The sequence below is a fragment of the Phyllostomus discolor genome, chromosome 6, assembly GCF_004126475.2.
Source record: "Phyllostomus discolor isolate MPI-MPIP mPhyDis1 chromosome 6, mPhyDis1.pri.v3, whole genome shotgun sequence".
Taxonomy (NCBI): Eukaryota; Metazoa; Chordata; class Mammalia; order Chiroptera; family Phyllostomidae; genus Phyllostomus; species Phyllostomus discolor.
Window position 1 is genome coordinate 163,787,736 of NC_040908.2, and position 18,598 is coordinate 163,806,333.

The following is an 18,598-nucleotide window of genomic DNA, read 5'->3' on the forward strand; positions in this document are numbered from 1 at the left end:
CTGGAGACCACCCAGCAAAGCTGTGGCCAAGTCAGGATTTGACAGCCGGCCGGGGACTCACAGCCAGGTCCTTCCGACCGCTCCAATGGCCTTTCTTAAAATTCCCCTCTGTATCGTTTCACCAATTTAGAACCATTTCTGAGTCGTGTCTTCAGCTCTGAGGTGGCAAAGGTGATGGATGAGTGGGTCCTGGGGCTTGGCCCACCAGCATAAAGCCTCTCAGAGGCACAGCCAGCCTCACCAAGAGGACCAGGAAGCCCAGAACTCCTCCCCTTACCCGGTCACGAAACCAGCGATGCCCCCAGGGCAGACTCGGTGTGGACTCAGGGCCCATGTGCAGCCTCCTCCGACTTCCTCCCCTCGACACAGAACGCCAAGGCACAGGACATCAGGGTTAATACACAGCTTTATTTGCCTTTGACAGCGTCAAATTTTCTTACATTCTTAATTAGGTTGCCATTAAAGTGCGGGAAAATTTCTTAATCATGATAACAGTTGTTATAAGAAATCAGAACTAATCAGGAAAATGGTGGCCACGAAGGAAACGTTTCTCTTCCAACACACGGAACGGAAGCCCCGGTGTTTGGCTCGTGGGTAGGCCCATTGGCACACAGTTCCTAGCTCCCTCTGACTGAAGCCCCCCACCGGCTGGGACCACCACCCCTGGGGGAAAAGCACTGCTGGAGAGAATTCTAAAACAACACCCACACACCCGGCCTGCCACCTCCTCTCGGCCCCCTGGGTGTCTGCTGTTTGAGTAGATCGGATTTTAGGAGAAAACAGAGGTCTGGCCCCGCTCTACTGCCTTTCTACCCCACCCCCACCCCCCCTTGCTAACAAAAGCCCCCAAAGTCCTCCTTGCAATGAAAAAGTGGGTTGCCATGACCCCAACACTAACAACGTTCAGTAAAAATGAGGATAATAAACACAAAAGCTTGCATAGTAAACAGGAGCTCTCAGCATACAATGCAACAACAGCAACAACACTGAAACCCTCAGGCAGGCACTGCGACTCTGCACGCGTGGGCTGGCGGAGCGCGGAGCTCTTGACCTATCTGGGAAGCTCCGGGAGCTTAAGGGCGGCTGGCCCGTCGGCACCTGCCGCTGGCAGAGGCCGGGTCTTCGCACGGCTGCTGAGGCTGTCGGCGTGTTTCTCTTGGGAGGTTATATACAAACACACCCGAAGCTGATGGATCTTTTTATACACCTATGTACACGGAGGCCTGCTACTCTTTCTTTGTGGAAACCACCACCTCCACCTCGGGAAGCTGGATGCCTACCTTCGTCCCACTGTCGTTGCTGGAAGAAGAGGACAGCCGGGACTTCTTAGAGGCCAAGGACACTCCACTCCCCTGTACCTTGCCTGCCTCGTCATCACTTCCAGTCACCTCATAATGACCTTTGCTCTTTGACCCTAATCCACCAAAGGTACCAAATTTCAGCTTCCCGTGTTTCCCTTTGCCTTTTTCACCTTCCAGCGACACTTCCCCACCTTCGAACTCCAAAGTCCCGGTCGGGGTGGATGGTGCAGAGAACTCCCGTTCGTCGCTGAAGGAATTGGAGCGGTGCCGCGGCTTCTTACTTTTAAATAAGGAGAACTTGGCTTTGGGCGAAGATGCTTCAGCCTCCGCTTCTCCCTCCAAGGAGCCTAGGCTGGCCTTCGAGCTCTTCAGGTCCCCTTTGGACCCCGAGATGGATGCCTCTGGGGAGCCCGTGATGCCACCTTTCCCTTTAGTTTTGGAAAAATTGAACTTGGGCATTTTGATTTTGGACTTTTTAAGTTTTACATCGGACTCTTCCCACTCACACTCTACGGCGCCGGGCTGGACACTGGCCTCTGCTTTGGGGAAATTGATATCCACCCCCACTTCTCTGCCAACCAGCTCACGGCCAGAGAAGGTGAATTTGGGGATCTTCATCTTCGGGAATGTTACTTTTCCAGATCTGCTTTCCAAGTGACCTTGAGGCCCAGACACACTCAGCCCAGGACCCTGGAGTCCAATCTGACCTTTCACACCTCCTCCTGCTTTTGGTCCTGAGAAATGAAGTCCCCCAGCCTCCAAGTTGAGAGCAGAGGAGACCTGGGGTCCTTTCCACTCAACCCCGGAACCTTTGACACTCATATGCCCTTCCCCCAGGCTGAGATCTGGGGCACTGACACCCCCTGAAACGTCCACACCTCCTTTGATTTTTGGGCCCTTCAAGCCAATACCAAAATTGGACCCCGGAGACGCCGTATGAAGTGAAGGCCCTTTCACACTAATGTCGGGAGCGGCCCCGTGGACACCTATTCCTGGCAGGCTGCCTTTGATTTCAGGGCCGGAAATTTGCCCGGTGGGGAGTTTCACGTTCACCCCTTGCAGCTCCATGTCACATGCAGAGGCCTTAATTCCGGGCATCTGGAGGTTCCCTTCCAGGCCTTGAACACTGATGCCTGGAAGACCTCCTCCAAAAGAGGGGCCTTTCAACTCACCGATGCCCCCAAGGCTCCCTTTCACTTTTGGTCCTTCCACGTTCAAGTCCACATCCGGCGCTGAGATCTGAGGGCCAGAGATCTGAGGCCCTTTCAAGTTCAGTCCTCCGAGGTTCATGTCCATGCCCGGCCCCTTTAGATCTCCAGTGACCTGTGGCCCCTTGACATTAACGTCCAAGTCGGACCCCGGACAGGAGATGCCGAACTGGGGCAGCTTCATGTGGGGAAGTTTAAAGCCACCTTCGGGGGTCTCCAAGCTTAGGTCAGGGGCACCTACTGATACTTTAGGGCACTTAATGTCACCAGAGACAGCCAGGTCTCCCTTCACATTTGGTCCTTTCAAGTTCAGGTCCAGGTCAGGTCCAGAGATTTTTGGCATCGAGAGGTTCCCTGAAGGCAAGTCTACTTTTGGCCCCTTCAGAGACACGTCGGGCCCCACAAGCTTAACCTGTGGTGAGCTCACACCTCCTTCAAGCGAGGGCAGCTGGGCATGGGCCTCAGCCACCCCGCCCTCCATTTTCACGCCAGGGACGCCAATCTTGGGCATTGAAAACTTGGGGAACTTGATTTTCGATTCTGGACCTTGCAGATCGATGTCTGGCCCTTCCAGTCCCACACTGGGGACATCGCCCTTCACCTTTGGTCCTTTCAAGCCAACGTTCACATCAGGGGCCGAAATGTTGAATGATGGTGCCTTGACCTTAGCATCTGGGCCCTCGATGTTGACATCAGGTGCATCCAAGTTTGCCTGCACCCTGGGGCCTTTCAAGCTGCCCTCTATCTTGGGCCCTGACACGTCCACACCCGGCACCTTCAGCTTGATGTCAGGACCTTCCACATTCAGCCCTGGTGAAGACATATCCAGGTCACGGCCCTGGATTTCACCCTCCACTTTGGGGGCCTCCGCTTTAAATTTGGGTGATTTAATGTCAAATTCTACATCCGGGAAGTACATTTTTCCAAACATACTTTTCTTGGTTCTTGGAGATTTCGCTTCGACTTTAAGTGCGGCGTCCGGCCCGGTCACGCTGACATCTACATCAGGAGCCTTCAAACTGGCGTCGATTTCGCCCCCGGGAACATTCAAATCAAAGCCTTGTTTCTTGGTTTTAATTTTAGGGCCACTCATGTGGATTTTGGGCATTTTAAACTTACTTTTCTTGCCCTTGCCACCAACACTGATGTCAGGAGTCTCGACGTTCAGCTCTGCCTCAGGAACAGTCACATCAACCGAAGGTGACTTCAGGTCAGCTTTGGGGCCTTTTGCCCCAAATCCAAACTTGGGTTTCTTCAATTTGGGGACTTTGACATCTGGTCCCTCAATGTTTACATCTGGGCTCTCCAGATGCACATCTAAGTTTGGAGCGTCTAGATCGACATTAGGCCCCTTCAGGTCCAGTTCTCCACCTTCCAATTTGGGACCAGAAATTCCAATTTTGGGTGCCTTGAGATGCAAATCGACATCAGGAACAGTTACTTTGGGGGCAGATATATCCAGTGATGGCATCTTCAAATGCGGGCCGCTGAGTTTGGCATCAGGGCCTTCAAAATCCAAACCTGGACCCTTAAGGTCTACTTCTGGGCCTTGGAAATTACCTTTCATCTTAGGGACAGACACATCAAAGTCTCCTTTGACTTTGGGTCCTTTCAAATCTACATCAACATCAGGCATGGAAATTTTGGGAGCTTTGATATTGATCTCAGGCATCTTGAACTTGGGACCCTTCAGTTTTGCATCTGGACCTTCGATATTCACATCTGGAACATCAATGTCCACCTTGGGTCCTGAGACATCAATGTCAGCTTTGGGCAAGTTCACATCTATTTCTGGGCCCTCTCCTTTGAAGCCAGGCATGCTGAACTTGGGCATCTTCACCTTGGGCATCTTCAAGTGCCAGTCTGGGCCATGAACATCCACATCAGGAGCATCAATGTCCACTTTGGGCCCTTTGATGTCAATTCCAGGGCCCTTGAGGTCACCTTCCACCTTAGGCAGGGAAACATCCACATCGCCCTTTACTTTGGGACCTTTCAGGTTTAAGTCAATGTCAGGCATGGAGATCTTAGGAGCTTTGATGTTCATCTCCGGCATCTTGAACTTGGGGCCCTTCAGTTTTGCATCTGGACCTTCAATATTCACATCTGGAACATCAATGTCCACCTTGGGTCCTGAGACACCAATGTCAGCCTTGGGCAGGTTCACATCCACATCAGGGCCTTCTCCTTTGAAGCCAGGCATGCTGAACTTGGGCATTTTCACCTTGGGCATCTTCAGGTGCCAGTCCGGGCCATGAACATCCACATCTGGGACATCGATGTCCACTTTAGGGCCCTTGATGTCAACTTCAGGGCCCTTGAGGTCACCTTCCACTTTGGGCAGAGACACATCCACATCTCCCTTCACTTTGGGGCCCTTCAGATTCAGGTCAACCTCGGGCATGGAGATCTTGGGTGCTTTGAGGTGCAGGTCAGGCATTTTGAACTTGGGGCCCTTCAGTTTCCCTTCTGGGCCATGAATGTCAATGTCAGGAGTGTCTATGTCCAGCTTAGGGCCTTTAACATCCACTTTGGGGCCTTTCAGATCTCCTTCCAGTTTAGGAACAGAAATGTCCAAATCTCCTTTTACCTTTGGTCCTTTCAAGTTCAAATCGATGTCACTCATGGAGATTTGTGGGGTTTTGAAATGCACATCAGGCATCTTAAATTTGGGTCCTTTGAGTTTCCCTTCAGGACCCTCAATGTCCATCTCTGGCCCTTTCAGGTCACCTTCCACCTTAGGCAGTGAAAGGTCCACATCACCCTTTGCCTTTGGCCCTTTCAGGTTTAAGTCAAAGTCAGGCATGGAGATCTTGGGGGCTTTAATGTGCATCTCTGGCATCTTAAACTTGGGCCCCTTCAGTTTTCCTTCTGGACCTTCAATATTGATATCAGGAGTATCAATGTCCAATTTGGGGCCCTTGATGTCCATCTCAGGGCCTTTGAGGTCACCTTCCACTTTAGGCAGAGAGACATCCACATTACCCTTCACTTTGGGGCCCTTCAAGTTTAAGTCAAGATCAGGCATGGAGATTTTGGGTGCTTTGATGTTCATCTCAGGCATCTTGAACTTGGGACCCTTCAGTTTTGCATCTGGACCTTCGATATTCACATCTGGAACATCAATGCCCACCTTGGGTCCTGAGACATCAATGTCAGCTTTGGGCAAGTTCACATCTATTTCTGGGCCCTCTCCTTTGAAGCCAGGCATGCTGAACTTGGGCATCTTCACCTTGGGCATCTTCAGGTGCCAGTCCGGGCCATGAACATCCACATCAGGAGCATCAATGTCCACTTTGGGCCCTTTGATGTCAATTCCAGGGCCCTTGAGGTCACCTTCCACCTTAGGCAGGGAAACATCCACATCGCCCTTTACTTTGGGACCTTTCAGGTTTAAGTCAATGTCAGGCATGGAGATCTTAGGAGCTTTGATGTTCATCTCCGGCATCTTGAACTTGGGGCCCTTCAGTTTTGCATCTGGACCTTCAATATTCACATCTGGAACATCAATGTCCACCTTGGGTCCTGAGACACCAATGTCGGCCTTGGGCAGGTTCACATCCACATCAGGGCCTTCTCCTTTGAAGCCAGGCATGCTGAACTTGGGCATTTTCACCTTGGGCATCTTCAGGTGCCAGTCTGGGCCATGAACATCCATATCTGGGACATCGATGTCCACTTTAGGGCCCTTGATGTCAACTTCAGGGCCCTTGAGGTCACCTTCCACTTTGGGCAGAGACACATCCACATCTCCCTTCACTTTGGGACCCTTCAGGTTCAGGTCAACCTCAGGCATGGAGATCTTGGGTGCTTTGAGGTGCAGGTCAGGCATTTTGAACTTGGGGCCCTTCAGTTTCCCTTCTGGGCCATGAATGTCAATGTCAGGAGTGTCTATGTCCACTTTAGGTCCTGAGATGTCAATGTCAGCCTTGGGGAGGTTCACATCTACCTCAGGGCCTTCTCCTTTGAAGCCAGGCATGCTGAACTTGGGCATTTTTATCTTAGGCATCTTCAGGTGCCAGTCTGGGCCTTGGACATCCACATCTGGTGCATCAATGTCCACTTTGGGGGCTTTGATATCCACTTCAGGGCCTTTCAGATCACCTTCCACCTTAGGCAGGGAAACATCCACATCTCCTTTGATCTTGGGACCTTTCAGATGCAAATCAAAGTCAGGCATGGAGATCTTGGGGGCTTTGATGTTCATCTCGGGCATCTTGAACTTAGGACCTTTCAACTTTCCTTCTGGTCCTTCAATGTTCACATCAGGACCTTCAATGTCCACTGTGGGTCCAGAGATGTCAATGTCGGCCTTGGGCAGGTTCACATCCACTTCTGGGCCCTCTCCTTTGAAGCCAGGCATGCTGATCTTTGGCATTTTTATCTTGGGCATCTTCAGGTGCCAATCTGGGCCTTGGACATCCACATCTGGTGCATCAATGTCCACTTTGGGGCCTTTGATGTCAAATTCAGGGCCTTTCAGGTCACCTTCCACCTTAGGCAGGGAAACATCCACATCACCCTTTACTTTGGGGCCTTTCAGGTTTAAATCGATGTCAGGCATGGAGATCTTGGGAGCCTTTATGTGCATTTCTGGCATCTTAAATTTGGGTCCTTTTAGTTTCCCCTCTGGGCCTTCAATGTTAATATCAGGAGTGTCAATGTCCACTTTGGGGCCCTTGATGTCCACCTCAGGGCCTTTTAGGTCACCTTCCACTTTTGGCAAAGACACATCCACATCGCCCTTCATTTTGGGGCCCTTCAGGTTCAAATCAAAATCAGGCATGGAGATTTTGGGAGCTTTGATGTTCATCTCCGGCATCTTGAACTTGGGGCCCTTCAGTTTTGCATCTGGACCTTCAATATTCACATCTGGAACATCAATGTCCACCTTGGGTCCTGAGACACCAATGTCGGCCTTGGGCAGGTTCACATCCACCTCAGGGCCTTCTCCTTTGAAGCCAGGCATGCTGAACTTGGGCATTTTCATCTTGGGCATCTTCAGGTGCCAGTCCGGGCCATGAACATCCACATCTGGGACATCGACGTCCACTTTGGGCCCTTTGATATCAACCCCTGACACTTTCAGATCTCCTTCTACTTTGGGCAGAGAAACATCTACATCCCCTTTTACTTTGGGTCCCTTCAGGTTTAAGTCAATGTCAGGCATGGAGAGCTTGGGAGCTTTGATATTCAGGTCAGGCATCTTGATTTTGGGACCTTTTAAGCCTCCTTCTAGACCTTCCACATTGACTTCTGGGCCCTCAATGTCCATTTTAGGAGCTTCTATGTGGATATCTCCTTTTGGTAGATCCACAGCCACATCCGGCCCTTCTGCTTTTAAGCCAGGCACACCAAACTTGGGCATTTTCATCTTGGGCATTTTCAAATTCCACTCTGGGCCATGTACATCCACATCAGGTGCATCAAGATGAACTTCCGGTGCCTTAAGATCCACCTGTGGTCCTTTCAAGTCACCTTCTAAGTTGGGACCTGTAACATCTAAGTCTCCTTTGACTTTAGGACCTTTCAGATTTAACTCCACATCAGGCATAGAAACTTTAGGAGATGAAATACTCAAAAAAGGCATTTTGAACTTGGACCCTTTTACTTTTCCTTGGACCTCAACATCAGGAGCATTGATATCAACTTTGGGGCCTGTTACATCGATATCTGGCTTTTTAACTTTGACGTCCACCTCGGGTGTCTGAACTTTGGAGCCCGAAAAATTAAATTTGGGAAGCTTAAAACGAGATTTCTTTGCTTTGCCTTCAACATTAAGCTTAGGACCAGAAATGTCCACTTCTGGGCCCTTTACATCCAACTTGGGAGCTTTAATGTCACCTTCCAACTTGGGCCCAGAAACATCCACATCTCCCTTAAGCTTTGAGCCTTTCAAATTCAAGTCAATTTCTGGCATGGAGATCTTGGGCATGTTTACATGCATGTCAGGCATCTTCAATTTTGGGCCTTTTAATTTGCCTTCTGGGCCATGAATGTCAACCTCTGGAGCATCCAAATCTATCTTTGGGCCCTTGATGTCAATACTAGGCCCCTTCAAATCACCTTCAACAGTTGGAAGTGAAACATCGACCTCTCCTTTCATTTTAGGGCCTTTAAGATTGAGATCCAAATCTGGCATTGATATCTTAGGAGCTTTGATGTTCATCTCGGGCATCTTGAACTTGGGGCCCTTCAGTTTTGCATCTGGACCTTCAATATTCACATCTGGGACATCAATGTCCACCTTGGGTCCTGAGACATCAATGTCAGCCTTGGGCAGGTTCACATCCACTTCTGGGCCTTCTCCTTTGAAGCCAGGCATGCTGAACTTGGGCATTTTCATCTTGGGCATCTTCAGGTGCCAGTCTGGGCCATGAACGTCCACATCTGGGACATCAATGTCCACTTTGGGGCCTTTAATATCCACTTCAGGAACTTTAATGTCACCTTCTACTTTGGGCAGAGACACATCCACATCACCCTTCACTTTGGGACCTTTCAGGTTAAGATCAAAGTCAGGCATGGAGATTTTGGGAGCTTTGATGTTCATCTCAGGCATCTTGAACTTGGGACCTTTCAGCTTTCCTTCTGGTCCTTCAATGCTCACATCTGGGGCTTCAATGTCCACCTTGGGTCCTGAGACATCAATGTCAGCCTTGGGCAGGTTCACATCCACCTCAGGGCCCTCTCCTTTGAAGCCTGGCATGCTGAACTTGGGCATTTTCACCTTGGGCATCTTCAGGTGCCAGTCTGGGCCATGAACATCCACATCTGGGACATCGACGCCCACTTTGGGGCCTTTGATGTCAACTTCAGGACCTTTCAGATCACCTTCCACCTTAGGGAGGGAAACATCCACATCACCCTTTACTTTCGGGCCTTTCAGATGCAAATCAAAGTCAGGCATAGAGATCTTGGGGGCTTTGATGTTCATCTCGGGCATCTTGAATTTAGGACCTTTCAACTTTCCTTCTGGTCCTTCAATGTTCACATCAGGGCCCTCAATGTCCACCTTTGGTCCGGTGACATCAATGTCGGCCTTGGGCAGGTTCACATCCACCTCAGGGCCTTCTCCTTTGAAGCCAGGCATGCTGAACTTGGGCATTTTCATCTTAGGCATCTTCAAGTGCCAGTCTGGTCCATGAACATCCACATCTGGGACATCAATGTCCACTTTGGGGCCCTTGAGGTCAACTTCAGGGCCTTTCAGATCTCCTTCTACCTTGGGACCTGTGACTTCCATGCCTCCTTTCATTTTTGGACCTGTTAGATTAAGATCAATATCTGGCATGGTTATCTTTGGAGTCTTAAAATGCATTTCAGGCATCTTAAACTTTGGACTTTTCCACTTTCCTTCAGGTCCTTCAATATTCACATCAGGACCTTCAATGTCCACTTTGGGTCCTGAGACATCAATGTCGGTCTTGGGCAGGTTCACATCCACTTCTGGGCCCTCTGCTTTGAAGCCAGGCATGCTGAACTTGGGCATCTTCACCTTGGGCATCTTCAGATGCCAGTCTGGGCCATGAACATCCACATCCGGTGCATCAATGTCCACTTTGGGGCCCTTTATGTCAACCTCAGGACCTTCAACTTTAGGCAGAGAAACATCCACATCACCCTTTACTTTTGGGCCTTTCAGATGCAAATCAAAGTCAGGCATGGAGATCTTGGGGGCTTTGATGTTCATCTCGGGCATCTTGAATTTAGGACCTTTCAGTTTTCCTTCTGGCCCTTCAATGTTCACATCAGGACCTTCAATGTCCACTTTGGGTCCAGAGATGTCAATGTCGGCCTTGGACAGGTTCACATCCACTTCTGGGCCCTCTGCTTTGAAGCCAGGCATGCTGAATTTTGGCATTTTCATCTTGGGCATCTTCAGGTGCCAGTCTGGGCCATGAACTTCAGGAGCACTTATGTCTACTTTGGGGCCCTTGATGTTCACATCTGGCACTTGACCTTCTACCTCGGGCACAGACACATCAACATCCCCCTTGATTTTAGGTCCTTTCAGATTCAGGTCCACATCAGGCATAGAAATATTTGGGGCTTTGAAATGCATGTCAGGCATCTTGAACTTGGGGCCTTTCAATTTGCCTTCTGGTCCTTCAATGTCGATATCTGGACCACTGATGTCACCTTTGAGGTCACCTTCCAATTTGGGAACATCTACATCCACCTCTCCTTTGACCTTGGGGCTTTTTAAGTGTAGATTGAGGTCTGGCATGGAGATTTTGGGAGCTTTAAAATGCATGTCTGGCATCTTAAATTTAGGACTTTTCCATTTGCCATCTGGGCCTTCCACCGCTACATCTGGCACTTCAACATCTAATTTGGGGCCCTTGACATCCAATTCTGGACCCTTCAACTCTCCTTCCAACTTTGGGGCAGAAACATCCAAGTCTCCTTTCATTTTAGGCCCCTTTAAGTTGAAGTCAACATCAGGCATGGAGATTTTGGGAGCATGAAAGTGCATCTCTGGCATCTTGAACTTCGGGCCTTTCAGTTTTCCTTCTGGTCCTTCAAGGCTCACATCCGGGGCTTCAATGTCAACCTTGGGTCCAGAGATGTCAATGTCAGCCTTGGGCAGGTTCACATCCACTTCTGGGCCCTCTGCTTTGAAGCCAGGCATGCTGAACTTTGGCATTTTCATCTTGGGCATCTTCAGGTGCCAGTCTGGGCCTTGGACATCCACATCTGGGACATCGATGTCCACTTTGGGCCCTTTGATGTCCACATCTGGCACTTTCATTTCACCTTCTATCTTGGGCACTGACACATCCACATCCCCCTTGACTTTGGGGCCTTTCAGGTGTACATCAGGCATGGAGAGCTTTGGGGTCTTGAAGTGCATCTCAGGCATCTTAAACTTGGGACCCTTCAACTTTGCATCAGGACATTCCAGGTCGACGTCAGGCACCTCCACATCCACGCTGGGGCCCTTCAAGTCTCCCTCCAATTTTGGCACAGATACATCCACATCCCCTTTGACTTTGGGGCCTTTCAAGTGTAAGTCTACATCAGGCATGGAGATCTTGGGGGTCTTGAAGTGCATCTCTGGCATCTTGAACTTGGGACCCTTCAGCTTCCCTTCTGGTCCTTCAAGGCTTACATCTGGGGCTTCGATGTCAACCTTGGGTCCAGAGATGTCAATGTCGGCCTTGGGCAGGTTCACATCCACTTCTGGGCCTTCTGCTTTGAAACCAGGCATGCTGAACTTGGGCATTTTCATCTTGGGCATCTTCAGGTGCCAGTCTGGGCCTTGGACATCCACATCTGGGACATCGATGTCCACTTTGGGCCCTTTGATGTCCACATCTGGCACTTTCATTTCACCTTCTATCTTGGGCACAGAAACATCCACATCCCCTTTGACTTTGGGGCCTTTCAAGTGTAAGTCTACATCAGGCATGGAGAGCTTTGGGGTCTTGAAGTGCATCTCAGGCATCTTAAACTTGGGACCCTTCAACTTTGCATCAGGACATTCCAGGTCGACGTCAGGCACCTCCACGTCCATGCTGGGGCCCTTCAAGTCTCCCTCCAATTTTGGCACAGACACATCCACATCCCCTTTGATTTTGGGGCCTTTCAAGTGTACATCAGGCATGGAGATCTTGGGGGTCTTGAAGTGCATCTCGGGCATCTTAAACTTAGGGCCCTTCAACTTTGCATCAGGACATTCCAGGTCGACATCAGGCACCTCCACGTCCACGCTGGGACCTTTGATATCAACTTGTGGACCTCTGATATCACCTTCCAGTTCTGGCATAGAAGCATCTATCTCGCCTTTCAGTTTGGGTCCCTTCAAATTCAAGTCCACATCTGGCATGGATATCTTGGAAGTTTTGATATTCAATTTAGGCATCTTAAATTTAGAGCCTTTCAATTTTCCTTCTGGTCCCTCAATATCCAAATCAGGAGTATCCATGTCCAATTTGGGGCCAGAAACACTAATGTCGGCCTTGGGCAAGTTCACATCCACTTCTGGGCCCTCTCCTTTGAAGCCAGGCATGCTGAACTTTGGCATTTTTACCTTGGGCATCTTCAGGTGCCAGTCTGGGCCATGAACATCCACATCTGGGACATCAACATCCACTTTGGGTCCTTTGATGTCCACATCTGGCACTTTCATTTCACCTTCTATCTTGGGCACAGACACATCCACATCCCCTTTGACTTTGGGGCCTTTCAGGTGTACATCAGGCATGGAGATCTTGGGAGTCTTGAAGTGCATCTCAGGCATCTTAAATTTAGGGCCTTTTATCTTTCCTTCAGGACATTCAATATCAATGTCACCAACATCCACACCCACCTGAGGAGCTTTCACATCTACTTCAGGCAATTTTAGGTCTCCTTCCACTTTAGGAAGGGAAACATCCACATCAGTCTTCAGTTTCGGGCCTTTCAGATTAAGTCCAACATCAGGCATAGAAATTTTGTGTGTCTGTATACTCATGCTTGGCATTTTGAACTTGGGACCCTTTAGCTTCCCCTCTGGACCTTCAAGAGTCACCTCTGGGGCACTGATGTCTGCCTTGGGTCCAGAGACACTAATGTCAGCCTTGGGGAGGTTCACATCCACTTCTGGGCCCTCTCCTTTGAAGCCAGGCATGCTGAACTTGGGCATTTTCACTTTGGGCATCTTCAGGTGCCAATCTGGGCCATGAACTCCCACATCTGGTGCATTGATGTCCACTTTGGGCCCTTTAATGTCAACATCAGGAGCTTTTATCTCTCCTTCTACTTTTGGGACTGTAACATCAAAATCTCCTTTCATTTTAGGACCTTTCAAATGCAAACCAACATCTGGCATGTTTATCTTCTGAGGCTTTATGTTCACTTCTGGCATCTTAAATTTAGGACCCTTTAGTTTTGCATCTGGACCTTCAATGTTCACATCTGGAACTTCCACTTCCACCTTGGGTCCTGAGACATCAATGTCGGCCTTGGGCAGGTTCACATCCACCTCAGGGCCTTCTCCTTTGAAGCCAGGCATGCTGAACTTGGGCATTTTCATCTTGGGCATCTTCAGGTGCCAGTCTGGGCCGTGCATGTCCACATCTGGGGCACTGACATCAACCTTGGGTCCTTTAAGGTTGACATCTGGCACTTTTATTTCACCTTCTACATCAGGCAAAGACACATCTGCATCTCCCTTCAGTTTTGGTCCCTTAAGATTCAGGTTCACATCAGGCATGGAGATCTTGGGAGCCTTGAAGTGCATCTCTGGCATCTTGAACTTGGGACCCTTCAGCTTCCCTTCTGGTCCCTCCAGGCTCACATCCGGGGCTTCAATGTCAACCTTGGGTCCAGAGACATCAATGTCGGCCTTGGGCAGGTTCACATCCACTTCTGGGCCTTCTGCTTTGAAGCCTGGCATGCTGAACTTGGGCATTTTCATCTTGGGCATCTTCAAGTTCCAGTCTGGGCCGTGAACATCCACATCTGGGACATCAATGTCCACTTTGGGTCCTTTGATGTCCACATCTGGCACTTTCATTTCACCCTCTATCTTGGGCACAGACACATCCACATCCCCTTTGACTTTGGGGCCTTTCAAGTGTACATCAGGCATGGAGATCTTGGGAGCCTTGAAGTGCATCTCTGGCATCTTAAACTTGGGGCCCTTCAGCTTCCCATCTGGTCCTTCCAGGCTCACATCTGGGGCTTCAATGTCAACCTTGGGTCCAGAGACGTCAATGTCAGCCTTGGGCAGGTTCACATCCACTTCTGGGCCCTCTGCTTTGAAGCCTGGCATGCTGAACTTGGGCATTTTCATCTTGGGCATCTTCAGGCCCCAGTCTCCACCTTGTACGTCCACATCTGGTGCTTTCACATCTATCTTGGGGCCTTTGATTTCCACCTCTGGAACTTTTACCTCGCCTTCTATTTTTGGTGCAGACGTATCTAAATTTCCTTTCATTTTGGGTCCTTTAAGATCGAGGTCAACATCAGGCAGAGTCATCTTAGGAGCTTTGAAGTGCATTTCAGGCATCTTAAATTTGGGGCCTTTCAACTTCCCTTCAGGTCCTTCAAGGCTCAGATCTGGAGCACTGACATCTACCTTGGGTGCAGAAAGGTCCACATCAGGCTTGGGCAGGTTCACATCCAGTTCTGGGCCTTCTCCTTTGAGACTAGGCATGGTGAATTTGGGCATTTTCATCTTGGGCATCTTTAGGTTCCAATCAGGACCATGAACTTCAACATCTGGGGCACTGACATCTACTTTTGGCCCTTTCAGGTCACCTTCCAGCTTTGGCACTGTGACATCATATTCTCCCTTTACCTTGGGGCCTTTCATATGCAAGTCCACATCAGGCATGGAGATCTTTGGGGCCTTGATGTTCATCTCAGGCATCTTGAACTTGGGACCCTTCAGCTTTCCTTCTGGTCCTTCAATGCTCACATCTGGGGCTTCAACATCAACCTTGGGTCCTGAGATGTCAATGTCGGCCTTGGGCAGGTTCACATCCACTTCTGGGCCCTCTGCTTTGAAGCCAGGCATGCTGAATTTTGGCATTTTCATCTTGGGCATCTTCAAGTTCCAGTCTGGGCCGTGCACGTCCACATCCGGGGCGTCGATGTCCACTTTGGCACTTTTGAGTTCAACATCAGGAACTTTAATCTCACCTTCAATCTTTGGTGTTGTGACATCATATTCTCCTTTTACACTAGGGCCTTTCAAATGTACATCTGGCATGGAGATCTTTGGGGCTTTGATGTTCATCTCAGGCATCTTGAATTTGGGTCCTTTCAATTTTCCTTCTGGTCCCTCAATTCTCACGTCGGGAGCACTAACATCTACCTTGGGCCCGGAAATGTCCACATCAGGCTTGGGCAGGTTCATGTCCACATCTGGGCCCTCTGCCTTGAGCCCTGGCACGCTGAACTTAGGCATTTTCATCTTGGGCATCTTCAGATGCCAGTCAGGGCCGTGAACATCTACATCTGGAGCGTTAATGTTCACCTGGGGGCCTTTCAGTTCCCCTTGGAGTTTTGGTGCTGTGACATCATACTCTCCTTTTATCTTGGTGCCTTTGACATGCAGCTCTACGTCAGGCATGGAGATCTTGGGTGTCTTGGCACTCATTTCAGGTAACTTAACATCAGGGCCTTTGAGTTCACCCTTCAGGCCTCCTATGTTGACATCTGGAGCTTCCATGTTGACCTTGGGCCCTGTAACACTGGCATGTCCTTTGGGTAGATTCACGTCTACATCCAGACCTTCCCCTTTGACTCCAGGAGTGCTGAACTTGGGCATCTTCATCTTGGGCATTTTCAGGTTCCACTCTGGGCCATGCATGTCCACATCTGGGGCACTGACGTCCACTCTGGGGCCTTTGACATTGACTTCAGAGACTTTGACTTTCCCTTCTACTTTCGGGAGTGTGACATCTGCACCCCCTTTCACTCGAGGTGCACCCACAGTTAGGTCTACATCTGCCATAGAGATACTGCAGGTTCCGACTTTCCCAGGAGAACCACTCAGCTTGGGCCCTGCCAGGGTGCCCTCTAGGCTGGGTGTCTCTATGTCCACTTTGGAGCCTTTAACTGCCACTTGCGGGCCCTTAACATCACCTTGCACCTCCTGAGTGGAAACTTTAATATCTCCTTTCAGTTTGGAGGACCCAAGGGTCAGATCCACCTCCTGCAAGGAGATTTTGGGTTTCTGAATAATCATTTCAGGATTCTTGACTTTAGTACCCTTTACCTTCCCTTCCAGCCCCCCAGTAGCAACCTTGGGTGGGCTGACATGCCCAGAGACCCCAGGAAGAGCCACTCCACCTGTGGGTAGTGTCACATCAATTCCAGCTCCTTCTCCCTTAGAATCCGAGATGGAGAATTTGGGGACTTTCATCTTGGGCATATTTAGTTTGCCTCCAGGCCCCTGGACATCAACATCAGGGCCTTGAACTTCCACACTGGGGCCAGTGATGCTGCCCTTGACTTTTGGAGCAGAGATGTTCATCCCTATGCTCCCCTGTGGCTTGGCACCTTTCAGGCTTAGGTCTCCCTCAAGTGATGGTCCGGTAATCTGGGGGCCCTTCAGCTTCCCCTCAACACTGGCACAGGGAGCACTGACGTCTAGCTGCGGGGTTTGGAGGTTCCCACCCATGGTCATGCCTGGCTTGCTGCCCTTGTGCCCCACAGAGAACTCAGGTGCAGAAACACTAAACCCTGCCTCTGGTGCCTGGCCCTCAGGCCTTCCAGAGACACCAAATTTTGGCACCTTCACGGTGGGCATTTTAATTTTTCCATTATTGTCTTTCTCAAGAGATGGGCCCTGTACCTCTACCGCCCCACCCCTAAAAGCAGATGACATGCCCACTCCGGGAACGTGGCCTCCCACTTTGCCACCCAAGTCTAAGCCCTTTGCACCAACATTGATGTCTGAGCTTCCCACCTTTACACCAGGCACGGTGACCTGGAATTTCGAGTGGCCGGCACCTTGGAGCTCCGGTCCGGAAGTGACCATGGAACCTGCTTGAATGTCCACAGCAGAGCCCGTGGCTGAAGACACTTCCCCCAGGCCCGAGGGCAGCTTGATCACGGTCTTCCCAGGCTGGCTCTGCACATCCACAGTGGAGATTTCGGTCAGTTCGTGCCATGGAATCTTGATCTTGAACTCAGGGCTGCTGATGTCGATGTCCTTGGCTCCTTCCCGGCCCGTCACATCCACAGTGTAGGCCGTGACCCTTCTAGTCACCGTGATGGTGCGGCTCTGGGTCTCCCCTTCCACGCCGTCCTCCGACTTCAGCCGAGGCCTGATCTTTGTGTCATAGATGCGCTGGTACTCCTCATCATCCCCGCTCTGCAGAGAGACACGCCCAGCAGAGGTTGCAGCAGAGTCTGCCTGAGTCACAGACGCCGGCCGCAGCCCAGCCTGCTTCCCAGAGAAGCTGGGACCGTAACGGCAGTCCGCGGAGCCTCCCCGGGCAGAGCACAGAGGGTTGGCGAGAGGGGCTGACAACCACATCGCAGGAGGAAGACAGAAATTACTTGAGGAAACTCAAGGAAGCAAAAGCCTTGGGGGAGAGGAAGGGTGTAGGCTCCTGGATGGCACAGTGTGGGAAAAGGATTCACCATCGATTCTAGACTCAAATCGCCGGTCAGGTACGGGGACGCCTCCGGGCGACCAGCTCTGTCTGCACTGACTTGACCCTGAGGCTCGCAACTCTCAACTCCCTGGCGCGTGATTATTGAAGTGGGGAGCCCTGGAAAGCCGGGGTGAGAGCGGCCGTGCCTGGGTGAACGCTTTCCCTGTGAGCCCCATTATGTGCTACAGAAAGAAGCCGTCAGAAGGAGCAGGCAGATGTCCCTCGGGCACTTTGTGGCCCCGCCTCTGACTCACAGGTGAGTCCGGGCCACTGGAAGTAGGAAAATGTCGTGTGAGGTAGAGCTGGGCACCCGTGAAATCATGTCCAAGATGCCGGCAAAGCAGCCGACCTTCCTGCTGGCATCTAGGGCCAGACAGCACGAGCCGGCGCCCACACTACAGCACTCTGCAGACACTGAGCTTGAGGGGCAGCATCAGCCGCGTGCCACCCCTGAGCAGGAACCACTTGGCTGACTCTGCCGAGAGTGCAGAGGAGTAACATTAGGAGGAGGAGCAACAGGAGAGGTCCAGGAGGCAGACAGAAAGCTCAGGAAGTGGGGCCAGCAGGTCGGTGCGGCCGGGGGGAGCTCGGGACGCAGGCGGGCCGGCAAGGCACTCACCAGAACCACTTCAGAGGAGTGGGAGCTGAAGACCTCCTGGGTCCAGGTCTGGCCAGGCTCAGGGGAGCGGTCCCCCTTACGGTGCAGCTTCAGGCCCACGGTGTGGTGCCCCATGCAGCTCAGCAGCTGCGTCACCTCTCCCGACTGCAGGTTGTCGAAGTAGATGGTGGCACCCACAATCTGGTCCCCTGAGCAGGGAGGAACAGGGAGCAGGTCTCAGGGAGAGGACACACAAACACGTGTGCTCGGCACTCCAACTGACTTGCATTTAATGCACGGCATGACCATTCTGCAAGGCAGGCGTGGGGGCACCCATTATACAGAGGAAGAAACCGAGGCTTAGAGAGGCCAACTAATTTTCCCAAAGTG

General features: G+C 50.9%; 1 protein-coding gene across 15 annotated transcripts in view; it reads right to left on the reverse strand.

The window, feature by feature from the left end:
• Window positions 1-388: 388 nt before the first annotated feature.
• The window catches only part of AHNAK (AHNAK nucleoprotein), a 28,531-nt gene continuing 10,321 nt past the window's right edge, over window positions 389-18,598 (reverse strand). Inside the window, exons 4-6 of one of the 15 annotated variants that reach the window (XM_036029585.1) lie at window positions 18,230-18,417; window positions 16,917-17,324; window positions 389-16,160 (exon numbers count right to left, since the gene is read on the reverse strand). In XM_036029585.1, coding sequence (XP_035885478.1) covers window positions 1,227-16,160; window positions 16,917-17,324; window positions 18,230-18,417 — 15,530 coding nt within the window. In that variant the 3' untranslated portion in view covers window positions 389-1,226. Of the gene's footprint in view, window positions 17,325-18,229; window positions 18,418-18,598 lie in introns of all 15 variants that reach the window. The other 14 variants (XM_036029589.1, XM_036029593.1, XM_036029591.1 and 11 more) reach the window with 14 other exon arrangements.